Source organism: Passer domesticus, chromosome 8, assembly GCF_036417665.1.
Source record: "Passer domesticus isolate bPasDom1 chromosome 8, bPasDom1.hap1, whole genome shotgun sequence".
NCBI lineage: Eukaryota > Metazoa > Chordata > Aves > Passeriformes > Passeridae > Passer > Passer domesticus.
Window position 1 is genome coordinate 33573470 of NC_087481.1, and position 27757 is coordinate 33601226.

Genomic DNA, 27757 nt, shown 5'->3' on the forward strand with positions numbered 1-27757 from the left:
ATTGCAGTATTCCAAATAATATCATTTGCAGGGGAACTTAAGAGGGCTTTATTTTAAAACTAGGTAAAACTTAGAGTGAGAAAATGATGGAATTGAGACAAAAAATTAGAAAATTAGAATATGTGCTCTGAAGTGAAAATAATGTTAATTACATTGCAAGAGGCGACATAAACTACATAAGAGCTATTACTTCCAGGCCTTCTTAATGCTAAACAAAACACAAGCAGTTGCTGGGAACTGTGTCACTACAAATAAAGAGCTGTATTATTATCAGCTTCTGAATGTGAATTGCATGTGGAACAAGTTCTTCAATATTCTGTCTATAACATTCACAGCATTGTGTTGAGTAATCTTCCAAAAACTTGCATGTCTTCTAGCATGCCTAGCACCTTTTCCAAAGAAAAGGTAGCATTTCATGGGGGGTGGGGGGTTTTGTTGTTTTCTTGGGTTTTTTGGAGGATTTTCTTCAGTGCATAAAGGCAAAAGACAAGTGTAGACACCTAGGTGTCTAATCCTGTACAGTCACCTACTGCTTTCTGGTTTTAGACATAAGTCTGTGGATACTTATAAATTTTTTTATAATTTTAAACGTCTCTTTCCATTCTCCTTTAAGTAGAGGTTGAGTTGTTCCGTGAAAAAACTGCAGCTGTGAATAACCTGAGGCTGAGGTGGCTCTTGAGGTGCCTCTGCAGGAGGGAGAAAGTGCAGAGCTGGTTTTCTCAGAGAAAGCAGATCTTTTTTGCTTATTTGCTGTGTCCCAACTTGCTTTATTCCAAGGTGCTAACACTAACTATTTAAAACCTCCAGAGCCAGTGTGACAAGTGATTAGTACAGAAACTACCCAGCTGTCTCTGTGGGAAGTTTAATAGAATTTTCTTTTCATGGGCCACAAACATTGATTGATTAAATCATACAAAACCCAATGTTAAGAGAAGAAAAAGTTCCTGACCAAGAATGAATCTTGTGTACGAAAATCTGTACTTTAATATGAGCTAGTCGTAAAATTAATTATAAAAAAATACTGTTATTACTACCACAAATATTTACTGTTGTAGCACCTGAAATGTTTAGTGTGCTTTATTGGCTTGGACAAGACAAGTTTCTTTTCCTGGTTGATTTTACCAACTAGATCAGGGAAAGCACAGAAGGTAACAATGAGTCAAGAGTTAAATGACTGTTAGAGGAGAAAGGGTTCAGGAGAGAGGAGGTTCAGGAGAGGTCTTCACCTGGATTTTGAACAGAACCCCACAGGACTCAGAGAATGCCCAAAGCAGTAGCTTATAGAAATATGCTCAGTGTGCCTTTCCTATGTGTACTGTGATGAGATTTTATTATTTTTCTAGTACAAGCACTAAGCAACTGCTCCACAGATCTAGGTTTCTGGTCTATTTTCATGGAGTTAATATTTATAGTAAATGGATCAGGAACACATTGTGTGCACCTTGTATTTACACATAAAATAGCATGATGATAATATAATTAGCTGTACCTTTTTTATCTATAAATATACCAGCCCCACCCTCCCTCATAACTCAGAAAAGGACAATACCCAGTCCTATAGCAAAGTAAAGCTAGCAATATCCACTGTGTCTCTTGCACATCTAAAAGTGGAAAGCATGACAAGGCCAGTGAGAGAATTGCAGCAAATCAGTTTCCTTCAGAATAAACTGACCACTTACTGTACAGGAGTAAAGTTCCTCCAAGGCTGTTGAGCTTCATGAAAATATAAATAAAATGTGTTTGACCTTATTCTGTCTCTGCTGTGGGGAACTTTGTAGGCCTGAATTCAAAAGCATAATGGCAACTTTCAAGCTACACCTAATTACATACACAATCACAAACTTCACAGGGATGGTTGAAGGCTGCTTCTCGTGGTACCAGGGCACCACTGGGTAATGAAATGGTCAATAGAAACAGTCAAAATTTGTTTTGGAACACAGAATCTGTTCAGCAACACTGATACTTCATACAGTACTCTGTGAATGGCTCCTGCCCATGCTTCTTACAGTATAAATAATGAGAAAATTAGGACAGGAACTTAGCATTCCGTGCAATTGGCTACAACCCCTTGAAAATTTTTTTGAAGTAGTCCTCTTTTGCAATTTGCTGGTAATTTCTCACCTTTTAAGTGCTAGCAGTATGAATAATGATGATGATAATTCAGATGCAAACCAGAAATATTTTAGGCCTCCTAATGAGGATGCTTTTTGGCCACAAGACCAGTGGCTTTGAAAGTGGGTTAACTACTTCCATTGTTTACTTTTGTAACTATCTATTACTACACTTATCCAGAATGCATTCCTGTTGGTCCTGGATCAGTTATTCAAATAAAGGGCTGTAGTCTGGTGGATTCTTCTGCTGTCCACATGGCTCCAGGAGTAGCTCCCCACCTGAGGACGTGATGATTTCTTCCTGGAATGATAAAACCAATTAAAATACCAAAGATCTAAACCGAGTCTACCTTCTAAGAATACCAATGAAGGCCATCACTTCTCTGTAATTGGCAAGCAACTATGAATAAACACTTAATAATTACAGACCATCAAAAGGATCTTATAGGTTAATCGTTTTCTTCATGCTTTGTTTATTTCTTATTTGCGCTGGTAGCAACTTGTGCCACTATCAAAGAGTGAAATCAGCGCACACAAGAGACTCTGATTTGTGCTACTTCTAAGTCACTGCACTACTTAAGAAGTCAAATACAGATGCTTATAGAGGTGTTCTCATGGGTTAATTGAACAGACAGATGCCAGTCTTACCATGCTGCTGCCCCCAGGCAGACTGAGCAGGAGCTCAGTGTTGAGTGCTCACACACAACAGTAACAGTTTTCTGACTGATGACAGCAAGGTGAAAGACATTGCCCTTGCTGGGAAAAGGCAGTCTGTACTCACAGCACCTATGCACAGAAGATGCACCCTCACACCATATTCTGTAAGGTTTGTTATTCCAGCTAATGGTTACCACCCCCTTGTGTCTGCAAGCTGAGTTGCTTGAGTGACCTCTCAGTTTTTTCATCAAAATGAAACAAAATGAAGTCAATCAGTATAAGCAAGTAAAAAATTAGTTATGCTAGCCTCCCTCAGGCCCTTAAAAAATTCCATGCAACCTTTTGGGTGGGGAAGTATACTCTTGCTAAAAATAGTCATGAGGAAAGCAGCACCTTTTCCAAAAAATATAGAAATAGCTGCAAGGGAAAATGTGCCCACAGCACCACCAGTCACATACAGATTGCTTGGGGTTACCAGGAGGTTTTGGAACAATTGGCAGTGTACTTCACCAGAGAAGGCAGGCAGAAAAGACTCTAAGAAAACCATGTGACAGACAGGATAAAATGCCTCCTGAGGTGATTGCCAAAGGTACCAGTTTTAATACAGCCATAAGCTCGACAGGGAAAATAGAATTGTGTGTTGGCATAAAAGGTGAACTGGTTTCCTTCCTAGGCTTACTGCTGGGGCAGCTATTAACTCTTATAATGGACACCTAAGCAAGTTTTTTCCTTTTCTTAAATGGCAGGAACTAAAAGTCATTCTGCTTCTGACAAATGTTCTACTACTGTCTGTAAATAGATATGTTCCTAATACAGTGATTGCCTAATGTGAGCTGTGCTGAAAATAAAGGAACATAGCTGGAACACAGATGGCTGGAATTGGTTGTCGCTACCATCAGGAGCAGAGGGGAAACTACATTAGCCAAAAGTTCCACATCCACCGCCTGATAATCTGCATTTGATAATCTGCTTTTCTGTCCCTTACAAAGCCCTGGTTAGACTCTTTCCGGGTGCACTGGGGCTGGCTGGGATGGAACTTCACAGCTGCCTGTGCTCCACTGTGACATTGTGCTTTGAATTTGTGGCTAAAACAGTTTTGGCTATTGCTGATCACTGCTTGCACAGCAAAAAGGCTTTCTCTTTTTGCCACTCAGGCCCTGCTGGCAGAGTAGGCTGGGAATAAGGGAGAACTAGGAGGGGACACAGCGAGGGGACAGAGCCCAGCTGGTTAACCCAAATTTGCCAAAAGGACATTCTATACAAGAAGAGTGTCAGGGATTTGACAAGCTGGCCACTGAGAAAGGTTTTATTTAAATTAGGGGAGGATACATATTTTAGTCAAATGCTACACCTACCATCTCCCCATGTGGAAATATAATTTGTGTACATGTAATGTCATAGTGATCTCTGACAGACACTAAGGCAACACTAAACAGATGTTACAAAACAAGTGAGGTAAAAGCAAGATTTAAAAGACAGCGAATTTAGAAGAAAAATAACTGAATACTTTAAGAATTAAAAGCTGTGAAGAAAAGGAGGAGCAAAAAATTTATGGAATTATTCTGAGACAAGAGTGAGAAAAGGATAAAATAGGATGAGGAACTAGAAAAGAAAGGATGAAGAGGAACTATAAGGGTGGCTAAGAAAAAAAAACAGAATTAAAACTGATGAAGACAGGGAGATGCAAGATGAAAACAATTTATGCTTTCAGAAACAGTACTACTATTTAGTTACAGTCTGGCAACAAGAAACAGAACCTAGAGGTAAAGTAATTCAAACCCATCTAAAGTCGAATAGTAAATTCCTCTTGCAAGATTGTTTTGGGTAATAAGGAGTGACCCATAATACACCCCTAAAAGAGAGCCTGTCCATGTTCCCTTCTTTAGTGCAGGGTCACACTCTCTTGCTTTTGCACATTACAGCCCTCACATCAAAGGTAGAAAAATGCTGAAATTTCATTGAAAGACCTTTCTATGGTATTTCCAATCCAATTTTCCACAGCAAAAAGGCTCAGAAAGCATTACATCTGTCAGCCCTTATTAGGCCATTTGTAGCCAAGGAGAGTACACACTGTATAAGGGGACACAAGTACATACTGGAGCATTTGAAAGAAGGGGAAAAACCTTCTGATTCACTGCAACAGAAGTATGAATGTTACAGCTGGGCTTAGTGTACAATATTCTTTCTCACTATGGCCATTGCTATTTTCCAGTGTGGTTTCAAGCTACATGGCTCCTCATTAAATTATTAATCCATTCCACTCAGCTATTGATCTGCACCTAGGAAGTGTTACCTTGTGAAAATCAATCAGATCTGTGAGCGTTGGGTGTCGGTTTGGATCTACCCCCAGGAAGCTGTAGAAATCCCCCGAAGCATCAACCAGGAAGTGCTTGAAGCCATTTTGCTGGCGGTAGGACAACGCGTAGCCCCAGATTTTCTCACTGACTCTCACCAGGAAGGCTCCTTCAGATTTATTCATCAACAACTCTTCTGCTTCCTGACGGCTGATGATGCCTGGCAAGAAAACACCCCATGGTTATGCAGGTAACAGGTCTGCCAGAGGCAATCAAATGCAGCAAACACTGAACAGAAGTGAAATCACAATGGTATAACTTCTGAAGACTGGAATGTTTCTAGGAGGAGATGGAGACAATGTTTATGCTGTTTTCCTTCTGAAGGATAGCTGTTGTTTTGATGGAGTCTGGTGGGATATGTTTTTAATTTGATGATTAAGACTTGCTTTTTCCCATCCTTACTTCTTTTTCAAAGGAAGTGCATAAATGCAACTGGCCTATCAAACCAGCAAATTCTGGACAAGCCATCATTTAAGCAGACTAGCACAGCTTGGCATTGCAGCTTGAATTTGCAATGCATTTCTTATCTTTGCAATTGTATTGCAGTTCTACAGACTCTGTTATCTTATAACTGCTTTATAGATCCTACGGAAGGAACATAAAGCAAGTGCCAGGAGAAAAAGAATTTCCCTACTTTTGTACATCCACGTAGATGCGTATAAGGTAAATTAGGGGAAAAGGTTTAATGGGAGTAGAGTTTCAAAAACTTTCCCATTTTACTCTTTTGTGTTGGAAACATCTTCATCTCTCTTGTTCCTTCTGATTCTGGGGCACAGCACTGAAGTTGCTGGTATTTCTGTTTGCATAGACGTTATAACAAATAAAACCTATTCTGATCCCAGCCTACAACAAAGGTGTGATCAGAATGACACCTGGCACTGAACCAGGTCTTACCATCTACCCAGAGAGCCTGGTTCCAGTCTGTCTGGTCGGCCTAGAGGACAGTCAGCTCATGTCTCAATTATCTGTGAAACACCAGATGCTCACTCTCATCAGGAGCAGATGTTGAATTAGGCCATTCTGAATGTGAACATGGCACATACGTCTGTAAATAATGTATGTACATGTTCCAAAGTTACTCTCTGTGGGCATAACTTCCTCTAAACAATGCATGTAATATTTAATGGAACTGCTTCTCATCGTAGAATCCTACACATGTCCTAGAGAGAGTTCCATGGAGTCCAAGTATTAAAAAGCCACATTGTTTTAGTGTAATAATAAACACAGTTCAGGGATTATCAGTTTACACAGAGAAGGGTTTACCTGTAAGTTTGCAATGCTCTAATTAAGTCCTTAAGGAAAATTATGCATTTGGGAGACATAGGAAGGGACTGAGGAGGTCTGGGTACTAAAAGCAAGCACTGTGTGATATTAGGAAAGGTAGAAAAACTTCTTCCTTTCAATTTTTTGCCTATTTGGAGGATACTAATTTCTTTTACAGTTCTACTTGGTGCTCAATCTCAATGGGGCTCAGAGGTCCCTTTGGGAATACCCTCAGTACTAAGAAGAAATGTACACATACAGAGTCTGCTGAATGACACACATTTCTTCATTTTATGAAGGATATTGCATCATCTTTGCACCAGACATGAAAAACAGGCAGTGCAAACATAAGCATTTGTTTAGAAATAGCAAGTAACTGCTCAGCAACTGTGTCAATTGATGAACTTTTCAAAATTCAAAATACTTGTATTGAAGGTATTCCAAGATGAATTATGAAACTTTTTGAACTCTATTCAAATGAAAAGACAGTACCAATATGAATCCATATGATACAGAGTATTATGGGAAGCTGCACCATCACATCCCAATACCAGGTACCCAAGAATTACACAAAAACTGATTCTGAAATCATAGTATCTGCTAACCCAGTGTTCTCCCAAACTGGCCTAATTTAAATATGCATGAAATGTTTTATTAATGATTATGATAGCTACTTCCTTGAAAAATCTCTGATGGAAATAAATGTAGATGAGCCACACTACCAATCTCAGAGCATTTAACAACAGGAAAGGATAAATAGTGCCATCACCAGCAAATACTACATTAATTACCATAAATCAGTAGTTATACTGTAGTTCTACATTGAAGGCATGCTGATAACTTTTGAGAGAGGAAGTGGGTGTTGTTATAACTACCTCTTCTCCAAACAGTGCCAGAAATGTTATGTAGCCCTGACAAGGAATGAGGTAGACTAGACAATTCAGCCTTGATGAATGTAGAGGATTTGTAAAACAGAGTTATAAAAAAGAGTGGTTGTATTATACAGTAAACAATGTTAGTATATTCCTAGGGTTTGAATCACAATCAGGCATATAATATGAAATTCATTTAACATTGATTAGTTTAATGACAAACAATCTGTTCACCTGCTCTCAACTCCCACCAGTGGAGCTAAAACACTGGAGGCTTCCACACAAAGCCATCTTCTTTGCCAGACCTTATTTTTGTTCTGGGTGCTTCATATCATTGAGTAGGTGAGAAATGCTAAATCACTCACAGCCAAGTTCTTTTTTTCTTTTAATTCTCTTTTCTGCTAAAAATGGTGTAATAAATTATCAGCCAGCCACTCTCTTCCCTTTTACTCTCCTGATTCTCTTAATAGGTCACACAAAACAATCTCTCTGCACCATCTCCTCCCTCTCCTTGCCTCCCAGTTATTTTATTTTTCTCTGGTTCAGTTCTTCAGAGGGTGATTATTACAGCAATGAGAGTTTCCCTCTACCCTTTAAAAAACATTGTCTCGTTCTCAAGACAATTGGAAAAAGAGTGGCACTGTTCACTCCTGAGATGACTGCAGAAAGATAGACAACATCTGTGAAACCCCTACATTTAAAATCGTTTTAACTAAAATCAGGGAACTTGGTTTCCCAGGGCTCCAGTAAGAGGTATGGAATCACAAATGCTCTTATCTGTGCTAGTTAGGATACTAATGATATATATTATATTGAATAGAAACAACTGATGCTTTGAAAACGAATTTCCCCTCACTCTTATTCTTGCTAATCTCTTAAAAAGATAAAAAAAGGGCCAGCCCAGTCCATTTTTTAATGCTTATTGATATTAGCAGCTTAGATTCTTAGCAGAGAGAATAACATTTTCTAAGACAGTTATTTCAAATCATAGAACATTCATCATCAGCTGGCATGTTCCTAACTAACAGCTTCATTTTTAAAATACAGGACAATTTTTAGATGATGATAGGCAAGTATCAACATTTTTGTTGTAATTGTGTTCTGTTTACTGCCACCAATCTTTCAAACAGGAAAAAGAACATCCTAACATTTAGGGTATATTAAGCTCATATGAAAAGTGGTGAGTTCATTATTAATTTAATAAGCCCAGCTAAGAAATCCTAATGCTGTCTTCCAAGTTTACAGGAGCCTCAGCAGCAGAAAGTGCTATTCTGCAAGATTCTGCCATGACACCTCAGCTTGCCACTCCGCTTTCAGGGTTATCCTACATACATCCTTGAGTGAAACTCAAGATGAAGTACATATATATTTGTTGCAAGAATGCCACACCAAGCATGAATCCAAGGATGATACGTTTTGCCAACAAGATAGACTATGTAATAGAAGCCTAGAATTATTTATTTACCATTATACAGATAATGGTACAACATCCTTTGTTGTAACCTACCAAGGCTCTAAAGTACCACATGTCATGTCTATATAAAAAGATAATTCAGCCTTTAATGCTCATGTCAATATATTGACATAATATTGAATATAAAGACAGATCATTCTGTCTTTAACACACACATATATAAAAATAAATATTATATATAATACATGTATAGTATAATATATGTGTATATGCCAAGAGGCCAGCTAAGGTTAGAGGGAGAGCAGGTACAAACACAGCCCAGAAGCTTTCATTTACTGTTCTGCCATAGAATCTATTTGCTCAGCTGATATTTTCTCTCTTCATATTTTTTCCATTAGCTTGATCTCAAACACTGCAGTGCATGAGGTCTTACTCAGAAAAATTGTTACAAATACTGGCATGAATAAATGAGAACAATGTAATGAAAGAACTCATTGCAAAAGTGCTTTCACGACCATTATGAAAAGCCTTCTATCTTGTGCAAAATTGATTTGATGAACAATTATGAATATTCACATGTAATAAATGCAGAATAAAGACACCATTCAGTTAATACAACTTAAGACGTCTAACAAGGGTGATGTAGATCACTAATCAGGACCCAAAACAGAGAGAAGCCAATACCACATCTCCTTTGTTTTCAATAGGATTAGATCAAAGCCCAAATGAATACAAACATGCCTGGCAATCATTACATGAATGATTCACATGCTAAAGGTCATAAAAACACATTACACTGAGAGCAAGTGTAAACAATAAATAAATAAGTAGACACAAGAAATTATGAGGAATTTGCAAATAACTCCTGAATAGGAGGACTATATTTGGGACTACATTTGTTCAATTATACAGGCAGAACTAATCAGAAGAGATATTCTTATATAAGAATATACATAATTTGAAAGATGGTGATAAAATAGCTATAAGAGAGAAGGAGCAGTTTGCCTAGCATCAGCCAAACCCTTCCATTTTTTTGAACTGAAAAACTGAGCTAGGCAGACATACTACTCTAAATATAGCATTAAGAATAAAAAAGTTCCCAATGGCAAATTTTTTTCCAAAAATTTCCAAAACAACTTCTTCTCTTCAAGACTTAATTTGAAACTCAAAAGTTTTACACCTCACAATGAAAGAAAGAAAAAAGCTGAAGTAAATTTCAGGAAAAAAAAAACACCATAAAAGCTTGAAAAATAACTTTGTTTAGAACATATTTTAGGGTCTTGGGCATTTTGAATCAAAAGTTGTGGTTTGGTGAGAGGAAAACACATCATACGTTTTTCTCCTTATTTCATTACGATTTTTAAAAAATAATGCAGTTGGAAGTAAAAATCAAACCTGCCTGGGGCCAAAATCTGAATTAAGGCAATCGGTTTTGAAAGAAATAATCAGACAAGCAAGCAGAAATTCAGAAGGGATGGATCCCTTCTGAAGTACAGGCAGTGTGGTTTCAGAGGAGCTGACTGGCTGTGTCACACGGCAGCGTTAACATGAACCACTGCCAGGAGGAGCAAGAGCAGCTTCTGAGAACACTCTGTGAACCTCATGGAGGGGAACAGAGCTTCCAGAGCCCACAGAAGATGCTCATGAGGAGACAATACAAGGTAAGATGAAAACTGAAACTGGGGAACTAAGACTAGATCTGACCTTTTTGAGGTCCCACAATAAAGTGGGATAATAAAGGCTTGGAGCAAACACTCGAATGACACTAGCAACCATCTCTGGTCTGGAAGATGAAGAACCCAGCTCCTTCAGCCACTCAGAAAGACCAAAAACATCAAAGCAGGGAAGCTGAAGTAATGGCTTTCCTGCAGTGGAAGAACTAGAGCAGCTATGGTTTATACTCTCAAGGAAAAGCATCACTCAAAGCAAGTTTCCTCAGGCTGACTTTTCCAATTCTCTCCCACAGGTGCAAGTCTATACATGGACTCTGAAACTGACTGAATATCATTCTGGTTGTTCATTGGGAAGGACACAATTAATCTACAGTAGGGTGATGTCTAGACTGAATACTTTATGTCATCCTTGAGACTGCCAATGTCACACAGAATTTAAAGAACACCGTTATCAGTATGGTGGTTTATGGACTGTGCTGCACCTGAAATAGTCCAAAAATGACAAAGGGTCTAAAGCACCACATATAGTCATGTCTATATTAAAAGATCATTCTGTCTTTAATGATAAATATATATGAATAGAAGACCTACATTTTCATTTCCCTGTAGTTTCCAGCAGGAGTAGCATGCACAAGTAAATACATGCACAAATATTTGCAGCAATAGAATCTTACAGTATACTGCTCTGGAAGTTTCACTCTCTCCTTCCTTTTAGCCACAATGCTTTTTTGAATAATGCCACAAGAAGAGATCAATAGTATTGTGTGAGAAAAGCTATAGCTGAGAGGTAACAATAGCTCTGCCTCTGCTATTTCAGAATAGAAGCAATAAAGGCCAGAAAGCAAAGCAAGGGAGTAAATCAAAGACATCTGGTAATAGAAACAAAGCTGTTGAAGCTATTCACCATCTGCTGTTAAGGCAGAACAAACTCACATGGGACTAGATCTTCAAAAGAGTTCTGTTTCCATTTAGACATTGAAATAAATGGCCAAGATTAGTTAAGAAAACCAAAAAATAACAAAACAACAAAAATTCACTAAAAAACACAAACAAAAAAACAGCACAAGGACTGGTAGGTTTGTTGAGGTTTGGGGGGGAATTGTGGTTTTTTGTTGTTTTGTTTGTTTTCCAAACTCTGGCTTGAAGTGTCATGGCCAGCACCCAGAAGCCAAGGAGTCCTGAATTCCTAGGTAATGCTTTTGCTGGTTACAGCTAGTAAGAATGCAGCTATTTCATGCTGTGCTGAAAGCTGGTAATCTAAGTCCTATTAACTAGTAATATTTATGGATACTAGTAATATTTATGGATACTGATGATAAAGAAAATATATGCAATAGGTCACAAAAAGCAAAGCCTAAAATATGTGTAAATAAAACCTTCCTCTCTCCATAGAACTGCACTGGTAGACAAAGCTGGGTTGTATTTAGAAATCAACAGGTAAAACACACATTTTAAATGTACTCACAGATGAGTTATGTCAGGACTCAGGAGCCAGTATGGGACCAGCCTTCTCTGAGCTACACTGGCAAAGTGAGACTCTAGGGAGTCTCACCTCTTCTGCACAATTTCGGGAGTTGAGCAGGCAGTAGCATAACTCAGGTAGAGATAAATCTGTGCTGGGGAAAGGTGAGCAGGAGCTCATTAGCCACTCTTGACCACTCCTCTCCTTTGTAACCATCCTGGCACATTTCAGGTGTATGCAGAATTGGGAAGCAACACCTCAGTGAGATTCAGCCATTTCCCCAGTGTGCCTTGCTCGCTATAGGAACTATGCCCTGGGCTATGCATAGACATGTATAGCAAACCATAAGGCCCAGAGGAATAATGTAGTGCTGATGGCAAGAGATCCCTTTAGGCAAGGATGGGGCACCTTGATAATCCATCATGTCCTAAATGAGCTCTCCTTGAAGACTTACATGATGCATATCTTGACTCTCTATATACAGGAGAAATTCAAGGAAAAGTATCACTGGTTTTGTCTGGGTGGAGTTTTTAAAGGGTTTTTTTTGTAATTTTTTTTCATTGGTGGGTTTGGGGGTTTTTCCAATGTGGATTCAGCTCTCTGTTTTGTCAGAATACAACAGTTCCTAGAATAAAGCAAACTCAGTCCTCAGAAGATTTCTTAATTCCCTAAGAATAAGATTCTCTAAAGCAGTTAAAAACTTACTGAAATTCTGAAAGGAATAGATGCCTGACTCCCTTGGGAATCATAAAAAATCCCATCTAAATGAATAATGCAGTAATAAGGGGTATTTTTCTTCAGGTTTACAGAAAGTCATGTGTGTTACATCCATTGTTGCCAGTGCAGCTCACAGTTAATTCCCTATGCACTCTGCAGAAAATATACCTCTTAATTGTCTCCTTCCGAGTTCATTCTACATCCAACTATCAAATACTGTAAAAACCCTTTATACCCACTGTCAAAACATTTGCTCCTTATTCACTAGCAAGCAGTGCAGCACATAAAAGACAGGTGGTGGCATTACTTGTCTGAATATACCACTGTATAATAGAGCTGTGAATTTTTCTGTTAATGTCTCCTCAAAACCTCGTGTTGGTTTCTTTTCTTCCTTCTTTTCAGAACAGCCTATAGAATGCATTAGCTGGGAGGAAAACAATTTAACCTCTCTCTTCTCTTTTTACCTTATTGTCATATATCAGAAGAAAAAATATAGCACAAAATACTTTTAACCTTTAATCTCTTTTTTTTTCCTTTAGATATAAGCTCTTCTGACCTGAAATCCCTGCATTAAATCTCTGCTACTACCCTTTAATTTTTATGAATTTTCTCTTCTTGTCTAAATAGCTTCTAAAGAGAAGCTTATGCTAAAAGATGGAACAGTTAACCATTCCACTTTCAGTGGCTTCTTAAATGAAAATCCTGTGTGTAGTTCACTTTGTGTGATCGGTATATTGTCAAAAATTATGGATCAAGAATATTTCATTTTGTACTGTTTTTACTGTTGGAACACTGTGGTGTTTCAAAGACAGAAGTCTCAATGTTCTAGTGAACTCAATGGAAGAACAACAGGAAGGTTGGGATTTTGGTTTTTCTTTTGTTGGTTGGGTTTTTAAATCAGTAAATATTTCCAGGCCTATATAAATGTTCTACACTCTGTTATAGATGCCTGACATTTCCTGCAAATAGCATGGAAAATAAATATATACATGAAGAGGTCTTGAGAAAATATCAGTACACTAATCCAAGGAGGGAATTTTGTTACAAATACTATTCCTGTAGGATGCATTCACCTCCTTACAATGCAGATGAAATTTAATTTTTATTTCTATTATGTCCAAAAAAAGCTATAGCAAGCTATACAGACCATCAATAAACTTCTGTGATGGGTGCATGATGTGACACATGCAGTAGATATTAAGACCTTGCTGTATCTACTGAAACATTGAAATTTGCTTAATCAGTGAAGAACACAAATATCTCACTAAAACCTGACAGGGCTAGAAACTGTACAGTGGACTAATAAACACAGAGCAAAGAAACTGGTTCATGCTCTGATCCTGGCTCAGCAAACTGAAACACCTCTGTCCTGGTGCAATAGTCACTGATATTATGTTTTGTGTGCAAATTGAAGAGTGTGACAGTTTTTTTAAAAGGTTAGTGGGCAGTATTCATCATCCTTTCTCCAGGCAGACAGAATGTTTGCATTTATTCAGTCTTGGTCTTGCAAGCAAGAAACAGGAAATCCTAGTTTGTGGGAATCTTTTGTAAGCATTTCACTTGTTTACATTACTCACCTTGTTACTGCTCATCTAAATTCTCAAAGTTTACTGGATTTGAAAATGAGAGAGAAAAACCTTCTAGTATGCAAATTAGATTTAAATCAAGGAAAAAGATGAGAAAACTGATATGTGCAAGAAGAGGGAAGAGGAAAAGTCCTCCTGGGACCTGTTTATGTTTTCAAAACTCTAGCCATCATTAGGCTCTTGTTTCTCCTAAATACTTCTGAGGGAAACACAGACATGAACAAACATGAAAGACTGAGCTTTTACCAAATCAATTGCGCAAAACAAAGCCCCCAGCGAGATTCTTGTTTACTTTGGATTTCTGAAAAAAGGCAAAGTAGAAGAATTAAAGTAGTCTTTTAATAGAACCTTCCTGGCTTTGTACAACTCATTCCAAGGCAACGGTGCCAGGTGACTCCCCAGGGGGAACACATGGACCAAAGGCAAGAAGAGTGCATGGAACAGCACTGCTGCTGTAGCCTTGGCTGGGATGACCTTCCTGTAGAGATCTCAGAGCCCAGCACTGCCTGATGGGCAGTTGCAGTAGGGGGCATGGGGGCACAGTTCTGAACACACAGAGAATGAGGAAACTTTGTGAAGCTGGGGATAATTCTTCCTGGAATCAAAGGCTCCTTTAAAAAATAATTTAAAGAAATATATGAAAGCAGAAATTATTTGCAATTCAAAATCAGCAGTCACTGAACACTTCACCCGCTGAAGGCATCACAATGAGAACTGAGTGCCAGTTCCCTGACTGGCTGTGCAAGATGCTTTTGGAACTCGACCCACTGCTCACTCAGTGCGTGGAGATGTTACCATTTCCCACTGCCTGCAAGTGGAAGACAAGGGTGAAAAACAGCAAGTGTTAAAACTACTGTCAGTCTCGGGATTGTTTTGGAAAAAAACCTGTCTCCTTAGATTTTTATTTACTTGCAGCATCTTCCTTCTCTCAAGCCTATATGCACATTTAACCAGCAGGATTTTCTTTTCAAAACAGTGTCAGAAGAAATACTTGTACTTGCAAATCTATGGGTGTTTAATCTCAACAAGAAAGACAAGTCAAGCACAAAACTTCAACTGTGCAGTCTTTTAAAACAGCTACATCTTTTACTATCTCTGAAATAAGCTTTACTGACTGAAGAGTGGAATACTTTACAGTGCATGTAAATCCATAATCATTATTTAAAAAATTAAATGCTAATAGATATATATTTACTTATTTTAGCACCAGGTTCTGCTTCTGCACTACACATTTAATATATTGATGTTGCTTAATAAGTAAGATGCTTCTTTGTGTCTCTAAATAATTTTGACATAAGAAAAATACTATATACTAGTACCAAATATATACTTTTTCTTTAACAGTCAGTATTGATACATAAATTAGTATTGGTGCTTCTGAATTGTGAATACTTGGCTGCTTAGGGACACAAACATTTAAGTTTGCCTTTGTGGAACCTCTTCTAAAAAGACAGCCACATTTACAGATGTATAAAGACAGTAAATAATGAACTTTAAATAATTAATTTAAAATTTGCTGTGGGCAAAAAATTAACTTCATCCCAGCCAAAAGCAAGATGTTACCCCACCATTTGCATACTCTATTTTGAGTATACCTCTTGTAGAGGAAAACGAGATTTAATTCAGCACCCATGGATTTCATAATATCTACACTGTGGTTGATATTATCCTGAATAAATTATATAATAAATCAGCATAAACTCTGGCAAAACAGCTAGGGCCTGATTAGACTTTGCCTTGTATACTGTGCAGCCATTTATTCTGAGGCAGGTTTTGACCCATTATACCCATTTTTCCATCAGGTAATTAAGTACAGAAAATAAAGAATTAAAAAATCAGACCCATGTCCACACAGCCTGCACTGAGACAATCAGCTGCCAAAAAGCTTTCTAATAAGAATAGCAATCAATTACTTAGTATTGTAACATGCTGTGATTTTCTATCAAAATTAACAAGACAGAAACATTAAGTCCTAGTGTAGTTCCCTGTGCCACTATTGCCAGAGCTGTAAATGGCTAGGAAAGAGAATAACTGGATCTACTAAATGTAGAAAAGGAATTAATTGCTTAGGTAATAGGAAGCTACTGGCAAATTTCATCAAGCCAAGCGAAAAGCAGAAAAATGGACAAGAATATTCTGAAATAATGGTGGCTGCATGACACAAACTAAAAAGGCAAACAAAAGCAAAGCAGATGTGTCTATAACACTACATTTTAGGGGTATCCCTGCCTTTATCAGATCATCTCCACTAAGCATTGAAAAAACCACCAAAACAAAACAAAAACCCACCCACACAAGCACACACAAAAAACCAGAAAAGCAACAAGTAAAAACTGGAGGGAAAAGCAGTGCATTCAGTCATGAGCCAAATTATTAAAAGCCTGCAATCCTTAGGGGTTAAAACTCATAGAAAAACAACAGTGCCACATTTCTCAAGCTCATCTCTAGAAAAATAGGAAAATAATTTTAGAAAAAGGTAATTCTCAAGCAATCTTTCCTTCTTCACATTATTATAAAGCTTTTCAATATGTCCTGTATAAAATCAATAGAATGTTTCATTATAAAAACAAAGAATGTTTAAGAATATTTTCAATACATATTCCAGTTTTTCATTATTTTGTTGAATTAATATAAATCCCAACACTTCAAATTTGGACTTAAAACTGACCTCACTGTCTTTGTTAGAAGTTTCACATGTTGTTTTACTTGGATGTAACAGCACAACCAAAATATAGACTATAGCTTCAGGCAAACAGGAAATATATCGTAGTCCTATTTAGGAAAAATCTTAAAATAAATGAGATGTACTGAATGAAAAAATTTAGAACACTGAAGAAAAGTTATCCATGTTAGTGTTTACAAAGACAAAGACAACTGCATTGGCTTTAGACTAGCAGATGGATTCAAATAATTTTCTGTATGATGAATCTCTGAATGCATTCTTCAATTACTTTCCATAAAGTCAATTAACCTGTAGTTCTACCTAAAACAAAGCTTCAAAATGGCTTCAATGAAAGAGCAAAGTAAAATGTCAACATGAGTAATGATTCTTAGATATTCAAAATCTGCTAGTGTGTAAACTGAAACCCAAAGCTCTCCACAGACACCCACGCTTAGTAAGGTTTATTCACATGTCAAATTGCTATGAACAAATGTCTTGAATAGTGTAACACAAAATACATGTGGTAGGAAAAGTTTTGTAATTCTGCTGGTTACTGACAGAGGTGATATCTAGGCTGGTCATGTTTTTTGAGCATTATGAATCTTCAGCCTTCTTTTGGAGCCTTTGTCTTACATTGCTAGTTTAAATGGCTTTATTTATGCTAATATTGATTTGCTATTCAGTACACAGAGAACACATTATGAATAAAACTTCATTAATCCAATGGTCTCACAGTAAAAGCATTTGCCCAATGAACAAACACTGAAATTTCTAGAAGATAATTGAGTTATGTGGTAGTAAACAAAACATTACACTACAGCCTCTGACAACCTGCTAACTTGCCAGAGTTGCTAATGTTTTCCACTGGCCTTTGCATATTGATACTGATTTGTATTGATGTATCCATGCTTTTTATCTGACTACATGGAAGTTAGGTTTGGATTCTTCTTGCATCCAACAGGATTCTTTAGACCTCTAGTTTGACTTCAAGCAGCAAGGGCTGGCTTTTAGATCCTGGGGCCCTTTCTCCATGTGTTGTTCCATGTGCCTCATGGCACAGCTGAGGGTGGCTGCGTGCTCCCAGGTGAAACTCTTAATTTCAGGAAGAACCCAGACTAGTGCCATGGATTTGGCCCAGTTTATAGCCTCTCATGAATACCCTGAGTAGATACCAGCTGATAAAGGCTGTCACATTGTGCCAGTGGCTCTGCAGCCACCACAGCAATGCCTGAGTACAAGGCAAGGAAGCTTTACTGGCAGTGTTCTTGGCCATGAATTAGACAGAAGAAAAGTAGTGGAATACATTCTCAGTTTGCTGTTATCTAATAAGGAAACCCTCAATTTTAAACAAAAAATAAAACCCACAATCAAAAATTACTGATGAGCCCTTCTCTTTTCTATAATTAAATTAATAGATGTAAAAAGTACAAACCCCTGATTATACAACCCCATACACATGCTCACAATGATGTTTAAAAGCACATATATCTTACAGCTCACCTGGAACACTACAATCTCAAGGGTGTTGAAGAAGCTGTCAAGACACATTTTCCATAAACCTAAATGACAAGTGTACTAGTAAATCACAGTGTCAGCAGAGCTCACTCAAAAGGAGGAGAAAAACAAAAGCCACAGTTGACATGGAGCCCTGGAAAATTCAAATTTTACAGCTGAATGTTTCAACAGATAACTAGGCATAAAATATACTGTGTTCTTGCTTTACATGCTTTTCTCTCAGGTGAAGGACAATGTTTTTTTTCTTTTTCCCTTTGTGTAAAGTTTAAGAACACATTTATTTTTTAGGTACATTAGCAATCTGAAATCTATTTTTATCTGTGAGTAGCTTCCAGATGACATCACTGATTTCATAAGAAATCATTCAACATGTTTTTTTAATCAAGTAATTATTAGAACTTTTATTGCTAAAAGAGGTACAAATTTAAATCAGTATATCTGGAGTAATTTCCCATATTCAAATTAAAACAGCAGGTTCAGATGAATTTCTACAAAGCATTTTCTGTAACTGCTTAAGAAACTGTACTTCTTTATCTAGCTCGAAGAAAAGTAAATCTAGGCATAATATTGATAACTAATTTTTCTTCTCACACACTTGGCTGGATTTGGGAACCTTAGGCTAGCTTTGTTAATTACAGTGCTTTCTAGCTGCTTGCAGCATTCTTGAACATTGATTTCTTGTGCTGTTCCTCAGGGGGAAAAGTTACCTTTAATCACTCAATAAAGTGAACCAGACACTGAAGCACTGTTGAAAGTCAAATGAGAACAACATTGGGATAGTAAAAACTTCACACCTAACAAGTGGCAGTGTAGTACCCATGTGCAGCTCTGACAGTGACCCAGTTCTGGACATCCCCTGGGGTCTGACACAGTTCCCAGGTAAGCCACCAAAAACCAGGCACTAAATTGCCTCATTTCCTACCAGCAATAAAACTGAGGCGAGTGAGTTAGCAGTTAGGCTCAAACTCACAGTAGGATAATCTGAATGAGGGGTTTGAAGCCACTACTCAGAAACAGAAATTACTTCAATGGAGGAACCAACTACATCTCAAGTTCTGAAAAATTATAAACAGAAGCAGGCACGCATTTTTACTTAATTTTTGAATACAAAGTCTGGAATTAAGTGTCTTTCATTCACACTAAATTTCATGAATGAAACATGATAAAAGGAACTGAACTCATACAGCAACTGCGCAGAATAATTTGTTCCTCCCACCATCAAGGTTCTTAAAGCTTCTGTCACCACCCTGTAAACAGTAGCATCAAGAGAGAAAATAGGAGAGGGAGTTCTGTCCCATTACTAATGAGCTATTACTTCATTGTACTTTGGATTGAGTATCTATAAATGTTTATAGCACACTTCAAGTCGAAAAGATTCCTTTTATTAAGCATATTGGAATGAATTTATAGTAGCCACATGCACTCATGAATGATCCATGCTGTGTTTAATTGTGAGAAGCAGTGGTAGCAGCAGTGGCAGAATGGCCCATGGAATTACATATAATTTAGATCTCAGTCTTCTTCACTGTGGATTAAGAACTCTTGTGTATTTTGTTGTGGATGTTAACCTTGGATAGAGAGCTAGGGTTTGAAGCAGTCAGAGGCAATGCCAATCAGTGTGCCAACCTGCATGGCTCTTTTGGAGCTTTTCCTCTTCAAAAGAGTCATGAGTTTGTGATTTGACAATCCCATTCACTGAAAGGCCAGGAGAAGAAGGAAGAACTGACCTTTCTGAAATTGAAAAGGGAAGGAGGCTTAATGTCATTCCCTTAATGTTTGCAAGGGAAAGGCAAATTTCTGTCTCCCTCACTCCACCCCATTCTGCCCCCATGCCAGCAGCACACAGTGCAGTAACACAGACAGGTTAGTTGCCTGCAGTCACAGAAATCTCTTTCTTTTCTTTCTCTACTATCTCCTATTGTTTACCTCCTGCAGGGAACGAAGTTCAAGTGTCATGATCTGCTTCTAACTGGGTCAACTGGAATTAAGCTAAACCAGTAACATATTTTCTCTCAGCCCCATGCTTTCCCCCCTGCATGACTACACACCATACCTGCTGGTACCCAGTTTGAGAGAGTTGTCTTTGCTTAGCAGGAAAATAGTATTACTTCAGAGGAGCTGTCAAACTAATAACTTGTAATCTTTCCCCTTGAGGCTGGATCAATAGGACTGCAGGTTCAGTGCTTAGCAGAGCAAGAACGACCAATAAGGCATCCAGCTTCTGAGAAATCAGGGAAATTTACTGACCTCAGGTCTGCAAGTGTTTGCTGGGCTTTAAATAGATAAAATAATAAATATAACTCAGTCTGTTGTAAGCTGATGAAAAAATATACAGAAGCCTGTGAAAGAGAAAGCACATTCTTGAAAGTGTGCCGGCAAAGGAACAAGAGCTGCAGGCATGGCTGATGGACACTTAGATATAGACTAACAATAAGCAGGATATGAGCAATTCATCCAGGACTAACAAGGTTCTGCACAGGATACCTGTGGTATGCCAGAGGCAGTGATGAGAAAACAGACACAGCACTTAAAGATGCACAGTATGAGCTGAAGTCTTATGCTGGTAGTGACTGATATCTAAAAGTGCCTTGTGCATGGATAAACTCCAACTGACACGTCCACAATGCCACTGGAAGGAGAAAGCATGGTCCAGCAGATAAGGACCAGACTACAGTACCTGGAAAAGGGTACTGCTCAGATTCAGGCTGCTGGACACACAAATAAGGCCTTCTGCATTTCCTTTGGTCACCATCAGATAATCAAAATTCCTTCCACTCTTACTATAAGCAACCTTGGTAGATGTGTGTAACACTTACTATTTTGTGTAAAATATTACTTTTATATCTTTACATATGATTTCTTCCAGATAAATCTTGCTCTTATATCACATGGTTTTTATAAATGATTCTTCATATCTAAGCACTAACAGCAGAGCTTTCTATCCAGACACACCTCTCTTTGTTTTATGTAATGTGAAAAAACCTGAAGGAGCTGCAGTAATAGAGAAATGTACTCACACACAGACCAGCTCAAAATGGAGACAGAGCTGTAGTGAAAAAATACAGGTAAATACAGTAAGCTACCATGATGGCTTACTAAGCGAAACCATTGCTTAGTAAGAGCAAATTGCTCACAATGGCATGCTCTAACAGTAGCAGATGGAGAAGAAAATCTTAAAAGTGTTTTAAGCGAAAGGGGAAGATGTCTTCAAAATGTAAAGGAATTTGATTGTCAATATTTTTTCAGTAAATTCACGTGGAGTAAACTCTGAAAAAGTTGCTCAATATTCTTCACTTATGCAAAGAACTACATGACACAAACTTGAAAAGCCTCTTTTTAAAAAATTATTATTTTTAACTAACCCTGCACTGTCTGGGTTCTCTACCTGAGCTGTTTGTGTCAGTGAGACCGTTTGCACAGCACACCTGTTTCCCCTTTGTGCTCATATGTTCTTTATTATCTCTCATTCTAAATGTCTGCCATGCCTGCTAAGAAAAATTCCTGCCTTCTATATTAAGAACATGCCAAACCTTTAGAATATAGCTTGCAGTTAAAAAGCAGTCAAGAAGGACAATGTATTGTAAAATAAGAAAGCTCATTTCACATTAGCAATTAGCCTATTTACATTAATTATTCAACTGCCTCATTCTACAATTTCCCTGCTGTTCTTTTGTGCTTCCTTTCTCCTTGCAGCCTGTTACAGCTCACATTACCTCAGTTTGATACTTTGGTCTCTTCCAAGAGGAACCATGAGTCTAAAACATTTATTTTGTTTGCTAATAACCTGTCTGTGTAGACACTTCGGAACTCTAATGGTGTAAGAAAAACAATTCCAAAGCCTTCAAAAGAACTGACAGACTGAAACAATCATTATGACCTAAGTGGAATGAATTAGTGTGTGAAGGATCATCTTATTTCTCAGAAAACAGAAAAACACCTCTCATTTCTTAAAAAAGAAGCCGAGAGCAGAATTGAAGCTGAGGAAGCATTTGAGTTTTTTCATGTTATGGGTCAGACTTAGGACAAAAATTAACAAGTACCAGAATCCACCATAGGACCTCAACCCCAAATACTGTGTCATTTTTGAAAAATACTATCAGAATATCCAGTAAATGTTTGATAAGAATATGTTCAGAAAATACAGAAAAAGAATGTTCCATCTCACAGGAAGTAAAAGAGATTATCATTACTCTAATAACAGCTGTCAAGCTCATATCTACCCATATAAAAATATATATATAAAACTGCAAGGACAAACTGGTTCATGTCTGGTGCTGTGTTAAAACCTGTACGTGTAGGTTATAAAAATTACTGCTTTATAATAATTCTGAAGTAAAATTACAACAGTGTTACTATTTAAAGGCAAAATGAGCCAATCCTCCATCCTTCAAATGCAAGACAGATTTTCCAGCCTCATGGGGGGTTCAGCAACCCCTCTGTATAATACACCACAGGGCTCTCATTCATCCTGCAGCACCACTGTGACAGGAACACCATCATTCTGTGCCTCAGTTCAGCAGTGGGGGAAAGCACAGGACTAAGCAGCCTTGGAATCTCCTGTGCCTTGTGTAACCACAGGATGGGGACAAGAGGGGTGCCAGCTGAGGCTGCCTTCCCACTCAGGCCTAACTACTTCTCCACACATTTTCTAAGGTAGGCTTATATGATGAGAGTGCAATTTGGTGTCCAAACTTATTCCAGATCTGTTCTTCCTATCAAGATTCCCAACAAAGGTAACTTCCATTCCTACCTAATTTTTCTGAGAAGACCACACAGACTGGGGATGCTGATTGATACTAATTGGTTGTGGCATTACTTGTTTTGCACAAAATCAACCAGGTGGCAATACCTGGCAGCCTGTGTTCACCTGGCTGTATCCCTGCAGCAGCCACAAGCCATAAAGGCTGCAGATATTTGAACTGCAGATCACAACTGTGTCCATCCTCTCTGAGAACTGACTGGCAGAGAACAGAGAACTCTACCTTTTTAATAAAGGAAGACAGACATAATCTCTTCTAAATCTATCATCTTGAAAGTATCCTTTTTTTTTTAATCTTTCCCAGACAATGGTTCAAAATAAATTTTTATATTCTGTAACCCCTTTTTTTAATCTCACTTCCCCTTCTTCATTACTTGCATAAATTAGAGAACTGGATCTATCCTGCAAAGGTATGCAACAGGTACAGAGATAATCACAATTTTCATTCCATTCCAGATGTTTCCCAGCCACAGAACTTTTTAGATACCAAACCTTGCATATAGCTAATTTTTTTTGCATCCTTTAAGTCCTGTGGAAGACAGTGAAAAGCTCTCAGTGAATTCAGAAGATTTTTAACAAACTTCATATCTTTTTATCATCAGCTACAATTTTAGAAGAGAAAATAATCCCAGACCCCTAGGGCTCATTTTCTCAAGTAGGTAGTCTATATGTACACTTTCTCAAATAGATGTAAAACCTAGATAATGGTAAAGCAGTGAATTAGAAAATAGATCATTAATACAAAGAAGGCTGTACTTCTGTTAGATTTACAACATTTGCTTTACATCTTCCTAAATGCATTTATTGGAAAACTGGAAAGTTCCTCTCCAAGAGCAGAAGAAAATGCATGCTTTTGTGCTCAAAGCAGCAAACTTCATTCACTATTAGATGTTTTTCAAACAAACCACTGCCATTTCTGTGTCCTTCAAAAATATTACAATACAAGCTATATTTCTCACAGTTCATCTATATGAATATTCCAAGTGCCCTCACTGTTGTTCAAGGACTCATAATGAATAGACCTTCAGAAATATCTCCTTTACTGAGAACATCTGATTTGCAGAACCATTATCACTTTTTCAGTGTGCTAGATTTTGCTCTTGAAAACAAGTTTCTTCCTGAAAACAGCATTAGCCATCTGAGGCTAAACCTTGATCTGTAAACATTTGCAACATGTTCCTGATAAAATGAAAATTTTCTTTCCTGGCTCCCCTGACCTCAGAGATTATTCAGCTCCTGCATCTCTCAGCATTCTTTCAATCCATCTTTCGATCTGCTCTGATCAGCTCCTCTCTGACTTCCCCTGGTGAAATGTTTCTCCACAATAGCACCCATGCTCCTGCAATTTTAAAGGTACAGCCTTTAGGGCAACAACCTCATGTTTCCAGATCTGTGATATCAGCCTCTGAACTTTCCTTTCAACCTGAAGGCAAGTGGAGATCTGATAGTGCTGCAGCAGACGCTTGGCAAAGAAGCCCACAGCCACCTACAGACAGGCAATGAATGAATTCTGTACTGTGCTCACTACACACCTGAGAGATCCCTCTTATATTATGTATAAACAGAAACAATCATAAAACATTGCTCTCAACTAAACCTGGGGAAGTATTTTGAGATCAACACCCTCTGCAAAGACCAGCACCCCTAAATTCTGAATAGAAAATAACCAAACAGTCTAATATCTGAAGTTGAAAATAATAAAACTATCAAAAGTAACAGCAGACAAACTAATTGGAATGGGGGAAAAAAAATTCACTTCACAAATGAAAGTGCTGAAAGAGATTGCAGGCATGAGAAAGGTTAAAGGACAGTTGAAAGAGCAAATATGGAAATAATAGACATTTCAGCCACCAACAACATTTGGTTAAATAATGAGGGGAGGAAGGGTCTTTAGTTTTAGAATTCTATCCCAAGTGTCTTACGCCTGCAATAAACTGAAAACTACAATTTGCTAATGTCACTGATAGTTTGGCAAAACTCTTCAACATATAGGGCAGACTGATAACTTTCCCTTTATTCAGCATGGGACCCACAGGGGTTTGAAAAGAAAAACCCTGTTCAAAGGTAAACTTAGAAAAACACGGAATGTGGAATGTATCCCCCTTTCCAGCCTGTTTGAGAGATGGCTCTCCCATCCTAAACACCATAGCATATCAGCAACTGGGATCTTGGCAAAGAATGCTCTTAATTCAAATTAACAAAAATCTTTCATACAACTTGATACAACATTAGGATCCCCATATAAGTTTGATTAATATGCTAATATTACCAGGTAGGAAATCAGAATGCAATTATTAACTTTCTGGTTATCACACTGTACAGAATTTACCTTTAATTAAATTTAGACCAATTACTTAGTTTTCATAGTCAAAAAAAAATTAAATAATATTTCTTTTCACTCAAACCTAAGGCGACTATTAGACAATACAAAAGAAATAGACACTGATTACATTAAATCCCAAGATTGTCCTGGTGGCACCTTAATCACTGGCTCTGATTCTTCTGTTTTAACCGTTTGAGAATTGAGCACTGTGGCCACAAAGTGGGCATAAGCTACTTTTAAAAAAAGGTTCATGCTTCACAACCCAAATGAACTAAAGATCATATCATAATTTTATGATTTAGGACAGAATTAAAGTTAGGTTTAATTTATATAAAACATTGGACGGTAGACATGTTTGGCTTTTTTTCTTTGCAAATTTAAGAAAATTATTCTAGATTGCAAAGGCAAATGAACTGGGTTTTGGCAGGGATCTATTATTCAAACAGAGCAAAAACTAATTGAATTTACATCCAGAATTCAGTTGTATGTTACAATTTGTATCCTTAACATGTCAATTTTTTGTAATGAAGAAAACAGTAAAGCCTATTTCAAATGAGCTAAAAAACATCTGCTGGAATTTAGATAACTGATGATAACTTCAAGAGATAACTAGAGATGGATGAAGTTGAAGCTGATATTTATTTAAGTAACTTTTTGTGAATAAAGAAAGAAATGTTCTGATTTGAAAGACCTTTTGTTACTACAGATTTTACTACCCTGCTTCAAATGATCCATTTTGTAGTGCTTCTTCAAATGAAGACAAAAGGAAAACTTCAGGTACATTAAGCAGGCCATATGTTACTGTGTTTCATGTACCATGAAAATGCCTCAGACAATGTGTATTTTTAAACAGAATCCAGATTGGTTTGATCACTTAAAGTGGAAAATAAGCCAAATATATGAGGATAAAGACATTTGCTTTATGATTTGTGCTTTGCTACTTTAGCTACTCACATCTGTCTCAAAGCTTCTTGTCTGAATAACTAGAATAAGTTATATGTCCACAGTACAATTTGAAGACAGTGAATCACCTAATGCTTAACTTCAGCTAAAAAGCTGAACAGCCTGACAGTCAAAGCAGACAAGCCAAGCTCTACTGACCCTGGCAAAAACATGTAATTCTGTAATAAACTGGTATCTACTTTTTCAGTACTGCTGCAATAGCTCTCTTAGTGCATTGCATTCAAAAAGCCCTTAACGTGAGGCAGAATATTAAACTTTCATTTTACGGTCCAAAACTGAGATATAAGAAAATACAGAATTTGCTCAACGATGTGAAGAACCTGATTATATCTGTTGTGAGAGATGCTTGAGGTGACCCAGTGGCTCGAGCTGTCAGCTGTAATTCTGGGCTTTGCAGAATGGCTTTCATTTGTACTGCAAATTTCTTATACAAGTCAAATATATTCTGCTGTATATTTGTTCATAGACAAAAATCATTCATGATGTATCCTGGTTCCCTGAATACAATACAAAATAACAGGTGGCCCAGGAGTCAGACTCAATAATCCTTGTGGGTCCCTTCCAACTCTGCGTAATCTGTGATTCTGTTTGGTTCCCCTCAGAGTTATTGTGCACTACAAGCTGTAACACAGACACCAGATAACACTACCAAACACTAATTATCGCACCTGTAATGACCTCTTTAGATTCCACCACTGCAGAAGAGTTACAAGGTAGCTGAGTTGTTCACAATTTACAATTGCAACAATCTGACCAAAGCTGCAGAAGCCAAACGACTCATGCAGCAAATAGGTACCAAAACAGCACTCACAGGAGTCCCTGCAAAGAAACCACTGAGCTTTAGGCTGGGAGTGTAACTTGATTGTCTTTGTCAGATCCTTTGAGTGAGAAAAGGAAAAATTAGGTACTTTGCTCACTTTATAAGTCATTGCATTCAGTTTCTCAAGATATGAGGAGCACAACCTGGGAAATTAAAGAATGATCAAGGGTGTCTCAGTTCTTTCAGTGATTAACAAACTAATCCAAAAGCCACCAAAATTAGTAGAAAGACTGCACATGCATTGGCTCAAGCTCAGATACCTCCTTAACTTTAGCCATAAATTATGTTTGTAACCCCTCACATTAATTTAAATGGATGTGACCTTCCCACAGGCAAGAAAAACATTTATCATTGGATCATACAGAAAAATCCTGTTTGGGAGCATGTCTGGCAAATGCCCACAAATGAAATTTTAATCAGTTTGTCTCTCAGAAAGCAACGACACCAAATGTCTTCCCTAAGGAAACAAGTAATACTGTCTGCATCACTGTTAGTACAAAATGAAAATATTTAGAATTTACAAGCTATACAAGACTGACTTCAGTGTCTTTGACCAATTAAGCCAATGAAAATAGCAGCTTGTTGATGTCTTTGAACACATAAGGA

At 37.7% G+C, this 27757-nt stretch overlaps 1 protein-coding gene and 1 long non-coding RNA gene across 7 annotated transcripts in view; one reads left to right on the forward strand and one right to left on the reverse strand.

Moving 5' to 3' along the window:
• Positions 1-365: 365 nt before the first annotated feature.
• Positions 366-27757, reverse strand: part of SH2D4B (SH2 domain containing 4B) — a 68136-nt gene continuing 40744 nt past the window's right edge. For all 6 annotated transcript variants that reach the window (XM_064430264.1, XM_064430262.1, XM_064430260.1 and 3 more), the window contains 2 exons: positions 5062-5282; positions 366-2412 (listed from right to left, as the gene is read on the reverse strand). In XM_064430264.1, the coding sequence (XP_064286334.1) occupies positions 2320-2412; positions 5062-5282 (314 nt within the window). In that variant the 3' untranslated portion in view covers positions 366-2319. The remainder of the gene's footprint in view (positions 2413-5061; positions 5283-27757) is intronic.
• LOC135306405 (uncharacterized) lies at positions 5642-10722 on the forward strand. Its single transcript, XR_010367222.1, has 3 exons — positions 5642-5785; positions 10212-10332; positions 10638-10722. It is a non-coding gene; the product is annotated as an uncharacterized LOC135306405 (long non-coding RNA).